The following is a 14,507-nucleotide window of genomic DNA, read 5'->3' as shown; positions in this document are numbered from 1 at the left end:
TGGTGAAGGTTAGAGCAGAGATGGAGTCAGAGCAGTGCTTTAATTCGGACAAAGAGGCAGTTCCTTCAGGCAGATTGGACTGCTACCTATTAAAATGTCTCTGGAACATATTGGGGCATGGTGCACCGGAGTTGGACCACAGCCTTCTCCCAGGGGGGTATTTGTTGGTTGAGGAAATCCTTAAAGGGGACCCAGGCTTTGACGGGTACTCCTTACCTGATATTCATAAACTGATCAAGGTTGATGTGGACAGGAGGTTCACTTTAATAAAGGACTCCGACAGTGGTTGTTGGAAAATAAGGGCCAATCAGGGGTATTCCTTGATGGTGGATACCCCAGCCATACCATTAGAAGAGAAATGTGAGGTGCCCCAAGGCAACTTATTTACTGCAGCATTGCTCACAGGCGACCAGGAGGGTTCAGTAGCCAATATTATGAGGGAACCCATAGGAGCTATTTTTGCAGTTGAGAATCACAGTAGCATTCAAAAGGTTGCTGCCACAACAGAGACAACTTTGGCAAGTGATGAGGAGGCCCAAGAAAGTTGGAACTCCACCTCAGACGGTGAGGCACATACCACTTTGGTAGAAGGGGTCAGTGATGAGAAGATAGTCACAGTGTTTCCTACTCCTGTTGTTGACGGAGGAATGACTGACAATACTGAAAACAGTCATACATCCCTCACTTTTGAGGACCCTTTCTCAACAGGAGAAACTGACAGAAAAGCGGCAACAGAAAGCAACAGTCCGCTCAACAATGAAAAAGTTATATCTTTCAAATCTCCTGTCAACCAGGAATATGTATACATTAATCCAGAAAGCCCCGATTTGGGATTGGGGTTACTTTTCAAAACAGATAATGTAGGCACTAGGTATTTCAATCAGCAGCAGCCGCCACCAGTAGACAGTGGGACGTCAGTCTTTTGTGTGAGCACAGTTAGATCGGGTCCCAACAGAAGACAGTGGGACCCTGGAATTCCCTACCTAAACAAAGGTATAAAGACAGTGCAAGTGAGGAAAAATGAAACCAAACTCTTCACGATGGAGAATGGATCAGCACAACTTCCTGGGTCCAACTATATAGTGGACATGCAGCCACTAAATGGCCCGGTTCTAGTTTGTATAAAGACAGGGAAGAGTTGGTATACGATCCAGACAAGAACAATTCACAGTTGTCTGGGTTCCCAATTGGTTGGGAACCCATTGTACTAGCTTTAAGTTAATCAGTAGACCCATGGATACAAAGGGTCCGTTTGGGGGGATAGGTTTTATTCTTTTAAAAATTATTAGGGGATAGGGTATATACTTTTAAATTGATGCATATTTTCTCTAAATTGGGTATGATTTCTGTATTTTGTTAATTTTGGGCGAAAATCACAGGGCCCCCATCAGTAGAGGGGGCCTTATTAATAAAACTGGGGGGAGTGTAGTATCCGTAGGGTTAGTTTTAGGTCATCAGACAGACCAGCAAGAGATGTCCGAAGAACTACCCAGAAAGCATCCTCTTCCGGTTGAAACTAATGGCTATATGCAGACGTCTAATATCACCAGAAGAGCAATCGGCCGTTCCTGACTGCAGAAACGACCATCCAAGGTATATATCGATCTTGAGTTATACTCGGGATCACAACATTTGTATACCGAAATCGATCTTTTATTTTATTTTTCATTTTGCCATGTTGTTGTCCATTTATTTTTGAATTATGAATTTATAAGATATGCGAATATGTCAAGCTATATAATCGTCGCGAGTCTAAAGGGTAAAGGATGAATAATTCAGGAACATCAAAACAAAACGCTTAAATGGCCAAAACAAACGATATACTAACATCCTCTGTTCAGGTAGCTATCAACTTCCTTATTTTATGTTCTAGACAACGACTAAAGGTTAAAGTACAAAATAAAGACAACAGTAGTATACCGCTGTTCAAAACTCATAAATCCATGGACAAAAAACAAAATCAAGAGGTTAAAAAACTAAAACTGAGGGAAACGCATTAAATATAAGAGAACAACGATACAACATTAAAATGTAACACACACACACACACACACACAGAGAAACGGACTAAGCATTAGACAAAATCCTATGAGAATAACAAATATAACATCATACCAAATACATGAATTTGAGATAGATAAGTACCGTGACACGTCTTATAGTAATGTGAATTTACACTAAAAAAAATAAGAGAAAACAAACGACACAACGGAAACACAACGTTCAAATTTAACACACGCAGAAACGAACCATATTCCTGACTTGATACAGGACATTTTTAAAGGAAAAAATGGTGGGTTGAACCTGGTTTGGTGGCATGCCGAACCTCCCTCTTTATGACCATGTGAAATATAACATTAAAATGACAACACAACATTGCAGGACTACAATATAAATAAATAGGAGAACACAATTGACAAAGAAACACACGAATAATAGCTAACAAAAGGCAACAAGTTCAAAATTTTAATACGCCAGAAGTGCATTTTGTTCACACAAGACTTACTAGTGACGCCCAGATACAAAAGTTTGAAAGCCGAAACAAGTACAAAGTTGAACAGCATCGAGGACCAAAAGTTGTGCCAAAAACGGCCAGGGTTTTCTGTTAGGTACCAGAACATGGCTATTATTTAGAATAATTTATACTTTTGCAAACAGTAAATTTTATAAAATGACTATACAAAAGATGTACATGATAAACTGAAGTATTAACTAATTACAGGAAACAACCGAAATACATTACACAACCCGACAAAATGCAACACTTGCGAATAAGTTAAAACCGCAACGCCAAGTGACGTCATATTAGAAATTGTAAAAAAATAACAAAAAAATGACGTCACATTTGAATTTGTAAAACAGACCACCAAAAAATGAAAAAATGACGTCACATTTGATATGACAAGAATATCCCTTAGTTTAATGTAGAAGAGAGGCAATAAATACCAAACCGACATTCAAACTTATAAGTGGGAAAAAAACAAACAATGCAGTGGTCAAAAAGAACAACAAAAACAAAAGCTAAAAAATATTTTAAAAGTAAAAGGACAAACACACAAACAACAGTACACAGAACATAATATATAAAACTAAAGACTAAGTAACACAAACCCCACCAAAACTGGTTGGTATCTCAAGTGCCCCTGAATTGTAAGCAGATCCTGCTCCACATAGGGCACCTGTCGTGTTGCTCTTGTAAGAACAAACACGGTTATAACTCTAATTTGGTAAGTCTTATCCGGGGAAAAGGAGACGGTGGTACTTTCGACATTTCAAACATATCTGCTATAACTTATTAATTTAGGCTGATTTACACATGTTCTGTACTTGTCGTGCTACTTCGTGCTGTCGTATTTCATCATGTTTTAAAAAGAGGTTTTTTGTTTTCCAGCATACAAGAGATAATAGAATTCAACAATGAGAATAACATTTGCATTAATGTTTCTGTGTTTCATTATTGGATGCAAATCCATATTCATTTGATAATGAAAAATTACTTCCTTGAATTTCATGAAATCACGAATCGTCCTGACTTGAAAGTAGTATTGATGAATATTTACATTGTTGGTATATAATTCTCGACTGGCTGTTATATACTGATATGTTCATTTACAGATGATCGATAACAATAAGGAAATTAAAGTAAAATGGCACCACATGCGAACGTTTACATGATAGTTACTTACTTACTTACTGATGTTGTCTTCAGAGGGCATCCACTTTAGTTAGCCCTTATATGGAACATATTGCCTCATTTTGTCGTAGTAAGATTTGCATTGGGTTTGGATATCAGTTATTCATCTTGAATATAAATACATATCTAGGTCGGATGATCGTATTGTGACTGCTTTGTCTTTTCCTGTAAGAAACAATATCGTGGATTGAGTCCGGTGTTTCCTTGTCATATTACACACCATTGTACCACGGCAGGTTTCTGCATTACTGTTCTCGTCGAAGGAGTTCTCTCCTCCTAATTACATTGTATTAAGGTTCAAGTGGACCCTTTAGCTAAAATGGCAGTATTTTCACGTCAAAATTGACTCTGAGTACAGACAAATCTGTGCATCTGGAAAAGTTTTAAGGCATAGCATGCCCTAAATTAATTAAATTCAAATATATTTATGTTTTAGAAAAATAAAACTTCACATGATTTTGCAGTGCATTTTTTTTTCATTTCTCCAGAATGTGTCAAAATAAACTAAGTTGGAAAAGAGGTTTGAAAACTTCCCCACAGGTAATAATTGAAGTGAGCTGTATTGGTTGACATGGACAATAGATACGGTAACCCGACAATTAAAACTGTGTACCTGAGTGGACCATAACAAGCGAAAGTCAACTGTTTGTTAATTTTATCTTTTTCTGCAGGGATGAAAAAAGTGCACTGTACAATCCAGTTAAGTTATGAATTTTCTAAATCATACAATGCATTTGAAATATATTTATCTAGGGCATGCTATGCTTTAAAACTTTTTGATGTGAAAATGCAGCTATTTTAGTCAAAGGGTCCACATGAACCTTAAGGAGGTGCTTGTGTTTTGTTTTTCCCTATACTTCATACAAGATAACAAACAGTTACACGACGATTCAATTTGTATAATAGCTTATCAATTTGATCAACGGCGATTTCTTCCTTGAATTGTCACGTATCGCTACAATTGCACGTACATCATTGATTAGTGATATTATTGTTATAATAAACTGATGTGTTATGATTGCCAAAGAGACAACTATTTAACTGAGACAAAATCACATAAATGTTAGTAACTGTAGGTAAGATTGTGTGTGTATAATTCTCGACCGTGTTAGCATGAACTGATAAAAAGGTTAACAGAAGATTGGTAACAAGCAGAAAATTAAAAGTAAAAATTGATTAGTGTAGATCATTTGATCAGTTTTGAAAATAAATTTATTAAAAAAAATTCGAAATTAAATGAGTTTTTTCAATTTGCATCGGTAAATTTAGTTGTGTTTAAATTATTTTGAAATGAGTGTAGTGTGCTAATTCCCTGATATTCTTTACTAATCTTTTTGTAATATTTTATATTACATTATCCCATTTTGAAAAAAATATACATGAACCTGGTCTGTCACCAATTTATACCTGAATCTTTCCTAATTGATAGACACTTTCATGTGATTTTGTATTCAGAGGGCATACATTACAGATAGAACTTAAAAAAAATTCTACTCTATTTTTGAATGTAGACATTTGAAATTGCATATACACTTACTTATCTAGATGTAGTTTTTGCATCCAGAAAAATTATTATACAATATCATTTTCGGACACAAAGTCATAAAATATGTGAGGTGTGGTTTATTGTCGCATCACACACCATTGTGTCTTGATGAGATTTGTATATCTCCATTGCTTTTTCGTTGTGGAAGATTTTACTGTATACGATAAACAGTTACACAACTCAAGTTTGAATACAGCTGCTATTTGAGATACATGTCACGATATGTTCATCCTTTACCGATAAATTAAGCTCGAAGAAGATGAAAATTGGGGCATCGGTGGATACTTTGACAACTTGAAAGTAGAATGTAATATTACTTACTGTGGATTCAGTATAATTCGTTTGAGGTTCGTTGTTGTTGATTTCGTGGTTAAAAGTGAATGAAGAATCTAAATGTTCAACAAACTAAACATGTAGTATTGGTCTATATGCAAACCTTACTAAAACTACGAAATCAAATATCCACGAAAATACAAATTTTCCTTAATCCAAGAAAACAAACTGGTACCCATGAAAACTAATGAATCCACAGTAATGAGAAAGTATAACAAGGAAGAAATACATAAAAAGAGAATAGATATACTCAAGATAATTCTGCTTTTGTGTAAAATGCCAAAAGCACGGAACAAATAATACAGATATTTTACGCAAACAAAAGCCTGCGTATAGATATGGATACTACAAATAGGAATGGAGACAGAAAGACAAAAAACTGAAATTCATGTGTACAATTATAATGACAAAAACAATTTGTATCATTACCTGTAAATTCTTTGTACAAAAATCTACAAAAAAGGGCAAAACGATAACACGGTGTGAAGTGTATATCTGTAAACGCCCTGGCAATCACCGCTTCATGTCATCTGTGATGCATGTGAGGATTAAATAGTGTTAGCAAATGTAAAACCTAGAACAAACGAGTTATGAATCAAACAGTATAAATGTGTTAACACTGCACCATCCCTTTCATGTAATTCTTTAGAAAAACTAATCTACTGAAAGAGGGACGAAAAATATAAGAGGGACAGTCAAACTCATAGATCAAAAATAATCTGGCAACGCAATGGCTAAAAATAAATAGACAAAAAGAAAAATAATAGGATATTGAGATTTAAAACCGTGAAATATAACTGTGATTTTTCTTTCATGACGAATCCATTTCAATGGCATATTAAACATTATTTGCTTTTCTCCATCAATTTGAATTTCTTATTCGAAGTCCTTTTTCCTGTTTTGAGAAGACACCATTCAAAATATGGGAGCTTTGCAAAGCTATGTTGTATAATTTTGATTTTATTTTGTTTAATTGAAGATGTTCAAGAGTATGTTTTTTAAGAAACTTTTTAAAAAGTTAGAGCATTGTTAATTTTTATAACATCCACAAAACCTTGAGGTAAGAATCTAACATCTTCTTCTGTTATTCAATTTAAAAGCCGTCTTACTCAGCACAAATACACAGACCCATTAAATTTTCTCAGTTAATTATAATGTTTGTCTATTATGAATGAAGTCAAATGCACGTCTTAATGTAAGTATAAAATGAATTTTCTTTTAATAACGTCTACTATCTTCATACGTTATCATCAAAGACTCAATCTAATCAAATACGTTAGATCTTCATTTACAATAAATAAAGGCAACAGTAGTATACCGCTGTTCAAAACTCATAAATCATTATAAGCGACCTCTTGGCCTTTTGTAATAACAATTGTAGTGGTTCAATTGTAACTGCAATTTGAAACCTCAATATCCTCTTATTGAAGAAAAGTACAAGAACGTAAAGATATTTTGTTAGATCTAATTATCTAAAATTGCACATTGCCTAAAGCTGTAACTTGTTTTAAAACATATCGAAACATACAATTACATTCCATATTTTAGTGGAAATTTTAGCAGATCGTTTTATTTTACTGACGAAAAGTAGTCTCCACTTAAAATATTCAGAAACATCTTAATGAAGGAGAGTATAACAACGTAAAGTTATTTTGTATTTTAAGCTCTCATTATATAAGCATACACATTGCCAAAAGATGATTTGTAAAAGCAATTTTGAAGAATCTTCTTTCTGGTCGGACGGATAGTACTAAAAATCTCTTTAGAAAAAAAGACAGAAGTAATTCTCATCGACTTACACTTTTGAATTAAAACACCAGTTTACTCATTGATAATTTTAAAATTGTTGTCTGATATTAAGAGCTGTTTAACTACAATGACGTTGATTTTTTTTTTCTTTTTGTCTTACCTTTATCAAAAATGGCGATTGACTTTTTATCAAATAATTCGACAGGCACCATCATGAAATGCCTTATTGTATTATATGATTGTAAAATAATGATTATAGGTATATTTCATAACGCTTTGAAATTCAGGAATATGGCCTTTGTTATATTATAGTTCGTTTCTGTGTGTGTTACATTTTACCGTTGTGCCGTTTGTTTTCTCTTATATTTGAGTGTGAATTCACATTACGATAAGACGTGTCACAGTACTTTTCTATCCCAAATTCATGTATTTGGTGTTGATGATATATTTGTTATTCTCATCGGATTTTGTCTAATGCTTAGTTCGTTTTTGTGTGTGTTACATTTTAATGGTGTGTCGTTGTTATCCTCTTATATTTAATGCGTTTCCCTCAGTTTTAGTCTGTTACCACGATTTGTTTTCTTTCCATATGCGAGTTTTGAACAGCGGTATACTTCTGTTGCCTCTATTTGTTTCCTTCAAAAATGTCCTGTACCAAGTCAGGAATATGGCCATTATTATATTATAGTTCGTTTCTGTGAGTGTTACATTTTAACGTTGCGTCGTTTGTTTTCTCTTATTTTTTAGTGTAAATTCACATTGCGATAAGACGTGTCAGGGTTGTCTATCCCATATTCATGTATTTGGTTTTAATGTTATATTTGTTATTCTCGTGGGATTTTGTCTGATGCTTGGTCCGTTTCTGTGTGTGTTACATTGTAGTGTTGTGTCGTTGTTCACCTCTTATGTTTGGTGCGTTTCCCTCAGTTCTAATTTGTTACCCCGATTTTGTTTTTTGTCCATGGATTTATGAGTTTGAACAGCGGTATACTACTGTTGCCTTTATTGCATTAACTCGTGTTGCCAAGCAACTACTATGATGCTTACTGTAAAATATTACAAAGCTAGAAAACTAAATATTTTTATTGTGTTATACATATATGTTATAATAATTTTTTATACTGAATTTCAGCAGCAGCTTCTATTTATCTCGGAAGATGTTAAATATATACATATGTTACTCAAACATAAAACATTTTTCCATCGACTTTTGCAAATTTCAATATACTATTCAACACTTTTCAGAGTCCAAAGAACAGTTATGTAACAATTGTCAGTCCCATACTTAGCTCATTCATTAACAAAACCTATACCAGACAGTAAAAGTCACCGGTATGACAATAAGGGAAATAATTCAAAAAAAAAAACAGACGGCCAGATTTGTGGAAATTTCTAGCTACAGAAGACTGCGTAAAGGGAGCATATATCCCAAAGTATAAATAGCACATACTACTCTATAACGCTACTGAATATTACAACATCATCATAACACAAAACATTACATTATTATTTAAGACAGAACATCTTTTGTGACACCGCAATATAACCATCTTGATATCTATATCATTAACGGAAAGCTTGATACAAAAATTTATGATAAAAGAGATGATTTTTCATTTCTAATCCTTATAATTACTCATTTGCAGATGGTGACGTTCCTTTGTCACCATCTTACGGTGTTTATATATCTCAACTTGTACGATTCGCTCGTGAATGTAACAACATTTAAGATTTTAGCGAGATAAATTTATGTATTACTGAAAAATTATTACACCAGGGTTTTCGATGTAATAAACTAGTCAAAACGTTTACTAAATTTTATCCTCGGTACAAGGACATCTTTCGTAAATATAACTCAACATGCAGACATCTTATACGTTCCATTGGTATTTCACATCCAATCTTTTATGGTAATTCTTTACAAAACACAAAAATGTCAATATTCTCCTCAAAAGCTAACAAAACCTTTAAACAGACTTATTAAGAAGAGTTATAGTTAGGATGCTGTTGTCAGGTCATTAAAGATTGCAATTTTGGCTTTAATATTGATTCACTTATTGGGTCTTTGCATCGGAATTAAACACATTTATTTAAAACCAGTTGTTGTCATGACACGGGTAATGTTCTTCTTATATATTTTATGATGGTATAATAATAAACCGCGGGAGGGATTGTACCTAATATTCATATGCTGAAGACATAATCATTCAATCAGTTTAATTGAGGTTTGGAGCTGGCATGTCAGTAATTGCTAGTAGTCTGTTATTAATTATGTATAGATGTCATTTTGTTTATTTTCTTTTTTTTCATGTACCTCTTCTGACAATAGGACAAGGTATTCTATTGATCTGAATTTAATGTGCGTATTGTTATGCGTTTACTTTTCTACATTGGCTAGAGGTAACCCCGCCGCATTTTTGCGCCTGTCCCAAGTTAGGGACTCTGGCCTTTGTTAGTCTTGTATGATTTTTAATTTAAGTTTCTTGTGTAAAATACGGAGTGTAGTATGGCGTCCATTATCCCTGTACAAGTATAGATATTTGTTTATGGGCCAGATGAAGGACGCCTTCGAGTGCGAGAATTTCTCGATGCATTGAAGCCCTATTGGTGATCTTCTGCTGTTGTCTGTTCTATGGTCGGGTTGTTGTCTCTTTGACACATTCCCCATTTCCATTCTCAATTTTATTTTTATACACTATTCCTCCATGAACTTTTCAGCATTCCTAATTTCCCTATGCATCATACATAACTATACCGTACTCTTTTTTGAAAAGTTTAAACACTGTAATGCCCATATGAGTTATATACACACCGCTTTCGCTTTATATGCTTACTTAAAATAACACATACAAGATTTAAATGCATCATGAGGTTGTGGCGAACAATTGAAAAGCTTGTTTAACGATTGGTGATAACATGAACACATGCTTAATGAGATAACTCTTACAAAGAGGTCAGGAAAGGATGGTGAATTTTAAAAGCGTTATTGCTGTCGATATCACATCATATCTCACCCATTGTTTTTTTAAGAACAGTTTTTATCATATACTTAGCATTAATATGATAGCTTTTGCATATGTGTAATGGGCGGAAGGGCACAAGCCATATCTTCCCACCCGGGCTGATAACCCATATCAGGTGCATCTCGTGCAAAAAAACCATATCAGTGCCTCTCGTGCAAGTTACTTCCGGTGTTTCCGTCATCGGTTGTTTACTTTTCCATTGTGACGTCAGATGTTTTTTATGACAACGTCAAAATTTACGGGAACTTTTGTGGGGATAGTTTAATACTTGCTAACAAATGCCATTGACAATTATGAATCATTTTATAGTACAACAAACATGGAGTAGTAATGATCGTAAAACTCTTCCAAATTTTCGATGTTTCAAAATGCCTCTATAGGAAATGTTACCATAAATATATAACGAGTTAATGATGCTGTTGTTGGACAACTATAGTATATTTGATTCATAATTTTAATTTTCTTTATAAAATGTTTGACTGTTTTAGTTATTGCATTTGTTTATTTGGCTTACATAAAACTATTGTCGGAAGTATATGATAAAGCGATTAATACATGGCCTTTTCCATATCAGCCTGGGTATCATCCCTCGACCCATATCAGCACCTCGACTCCGTCTCGGGCTGATATGGGGGTCTCGGGATGATACCCAGGCTGATATGGAAAAGACCATGTATTAATCTCTATGTATCTAAGGGTCACTTAAAACACTAGTGGAAATACTTATCAGTGACAATATCATTTTATTGCCCTCCGAACTTTCTTCCAAAACTCCTCCTCTTCTGTCAAACCACCTGACCATCGTATATATGTTGATATTGTTAAAAGTGTATGTAAAGACTTCGGCATATCATCAGGTGATACGGTCTCTAACATTATAATCAAAAGTGAGTCTGCACGCTTTAGAAACTTTGTATGTGCAAGTCGCATTTCAAACAGACACCAATCACTCTGTATCATTGCTCGTGACAGAATAAGTATAACTTTTTTACTTCGGGCAATTCCGTTTGCGATATTGTCAATAATTAATTTTCCTCCGTCAAAATCGCGATGATGAATACACAGTTTACGGTCGTTTATTTCAACCATTTTGACAAATTTGTCCTTCACCCACTCTTGGTCTTCTTCGCAATAAACGACAAATCCCGAATATAAGATATTTGACACATCATCCATGCCTTCGTAACCTTTTCGTCGCACATGACATAGGTAAATTGCATGACGTATGTGCCATCGACCTTTATATACCAAACTTGCAAGCATGACAACAAAAATACCAATTGTTGATAACACTGTAAATGCTATAAGAAGTTCGTTTATACTTTCACATTTTCTGTCTGAAGGAAAGTAGCTTTTTAACAATGAACCATGTAACTCGATAGGTGTGCTACATATATAATCCTCAGGGTATTGCTTAAATCTTTTTGATTTTTCTTCTATCCACTTCCGTAGCCAAAGTAGTTTACAAGTGCATGAAAAAGGATTATTAGCTAGATATATACTTTTCAAATTTCTTCTTAAGTACGATGGAAACAACGATTCTTTGAATACTGTGATGTAGTTCATATCAAGTCTTAGTACTTCGATGGATGATACATTACTGAACGCAGTGTTACCTTTCCACGTCTTAATATGATTTTGTGACAAGTCAAGGTATCTTAATTTCGGAAGTCTGAAAATCAAATTCTTCGGTATTGTTGTCAATGCACAATGTCTTATAGTCAAATTTAGCAGATTTTTCAAAGGAATAAGCATTCTGAACAACACATCATTAGTCACATTAAACTTGTTCTCACTTAAATCCAAAACTTCTAATTGTGGTAAATGGTTAAAAATTTCATCTGGATTGAATTTGAATCGTTCTGCAATTACAGAAGTAAATGGAAAATTGTTTGCTGAAAAGTTTAAGGTTTGTATAGTATCACTTCTGAATGCCAAGCTCTCAATTTCATATAAGCGTCCGCCAGTATTAATGATCATCAACGTCCTCAATGAAGTCAAGTTATAAAACGTATTACTGAGAATGCGCTTCACAGGATTCCTACCTATTTTGAGAGTATGTAGATTGTCAAGGCAGGTGAAACGGTTTTCAAAATATATGATGAAATTAGATTTGATTTGTAAAATTTCAAGATTCGGAAAAAAACAATCATTTGGTGTCCCGAACATATTCGCTTTTAATTCGATGTAGTTGTAATCTAAATAAAGTGTTTTCAGCTTACGAGCATGATCAGTGATAAATGTCTGTATACTGTTGAACTTCACACTTAAATGTTCTAATTCTGGAAGATGGCGACTAAGTGATGTTAAATTCAATATTGTGAATGTATTGCCTTCAGATATCAAGGTTTTTATTTTGAATTGCGGTACCGATAAGGCCTGATATATAGTTGACAGATCTTTGTCCCAGTAAAAAGAATTGAGTATAACAGTATGAAGATATGTGGACCGTATTCCCCTTAGTGTGTCAGCTACTTGGTATATTGTAAGGTTTTTGTTTCCGCTCAGATCTATTTTTTCCAAGAAAGGCAGTTTCGAAAGAGCATCTTTTGATATAGTTTGAACACGGTTGTTACGTAAAACAAGTACAGTTAACTTTAACATTGTTAGATTTGACATTGTATTTTGATTAATTACGGGAAGATAATTTCCAGAAAATATTAGCACTTTAGTGTCATCTGGTAGTTTTGGTATATATTGCAGCTCTCTGTGGCATGTAACAATAGCTCTGTTGCATTTACACGGCTGGGGACAACCTTCCACAACGACACTATGAATCAACAATAACAGTACCATTCCACAAATGGTAGTCGACATACCGGTATATTTGTCCTTCTCAAAAACTGTATCTGAAAAAAAAATGTATTTTGATTGCATTATGTTTAACAGTCTGCCGATATTATTTCGACTTGAAAAATTTACAAACAAAGCATTTTCAGTAGTAGCAGAAGAAGTTACAATAACTATCGGACTCTGAACTCTAACCTACCATACGTAAAGATAATATATTGGGGCCATATTGGAATAGTATTGACGCTACATAAAATAACCATCTTAGAATAGTATCGTTATGATTATTTGTAACTATAAAATGGGTAGATCGGACGATTTATTTTTCTGAACTTCACAGCATCCTTCTGTTAACAACTATAAACATATTGTTTGCTTCTGAAAATAGAATGCGTTTAATCGTCAACATCTTGGAACAAATTTTTTCTAAGGGGACGACCATATGATATTCCGGGTCGGGGGCGGCATGCAGGAGCATTTGTTTTGAATCGGTTATTAATTTTTGTAAACTATGAGGACAGATTATCTCTTTTCTGCACTATTGAAGCAAGATTTTCCATTTTCATTAAAGCAAGAGACTGATTATTCATTTTCACAACTATATATATTTGTAGTATTTGAAAACATACAATTTTTAAATTATTTGTTTATTATAGATAATACATGTATTATATAGTCAAGCCATTATGTACCATTTAAATAGAATTAATCATCATCTTCTGCAGAAATTAATCGTATATATTTTCAACTGCATATACATTTATTGCATACATACTCAGTATAAGAGTTTTATTGCAACTAGCCTTATTTAAAAGTTTTGGTAAATATGTTTTGCCGAGCGGAGCGAGGCAAACATTGTTTTAGAAGGGTTTTGGAGCCGCTGAAGGCCCAAGAAGCTATAGAACAAATGATGCAAAATCATGCTTTCTGGGTGTTCCCCCAGACCTTTCTAAATCTGATAATGCAAGTTCTGCTTTAATAATTTTTTGACAATAGTTTGGTCTCAAAGTAAAATGTTTTGAATCAGTGTAAGACTAAAGTTTCTATGGACAACATCGAACGACCAATATGCATAATAAAGCAAAACTGTTATTCACATAGTTAAGTCTGAGGCTGCTGGTTTTTTTTAAACTCATGATCAAGTTAATAGTAAAATTAATATATTACAAAATGAATGCAGCACTAACAGAATACAGAAGGGCAATCAAGGAACAAAAGACAAATCAATAAGAAACATTGATCCCGAAAAAGTCTGAGGGAGAAAATAACTTGTTTCTTGAAAGGCACTCGCCGCGAACACAATTTGATATCGAGACGAGCGTTTGGTTTTGAAATTTCCTACATCAGGCATTTGTTTCAATGTAGTTACTGT

General features: G+C 34.1%; 1 protein-coding gene across 1 annotated transcript; it reads right to left on the bottom strand.

Annotated features, from left to right (window-relative positions):
• Positions 1 to 8,443: 8,443 nt before the first annotated feature.
• Positions 8,444 to 13,162, bottom strand: LOC139526691 (toll-like receptor 6). Its single transcript, XM_071321852.1, has 2 exons — positions 12,568 to 13,162; positions 8,444 to 12,207 (listed from the first exon to the last, which is right to left on the bottom strand). The coding sequence occupies exons 1-2, from the start codon at positions 13,160 to 13,162 to the stop codon at positions 11,084 to 11,086; spliced, it is 1,719 nt and encodes a 572-aa protein (XP_071177953.1). The 3' UTR covers positions 8,444 to 11,083.
• Between the last annotated feature and the right edge of the window lie 1,345 nt (positions 13,163 to 14,507).

Source organism: Mytilus edulis, chromosome 6 (genome assembly GCF_963676685.1).
Source record: "Mytilus edulis chromosome 6, xbMytEdul2.2, whole genome shotgun sequence".
Lineage (NCBI taxonomy): Eukaryota > Metazoa > Mollusca > Bivalvia > Mytilida > Mytilidae > Mytilus > Mytilus edulis.
Note: the sequence above shows the minus strand (reverse complement) of the source record. Positions and strands in the feature narration are given on the sequence as shown.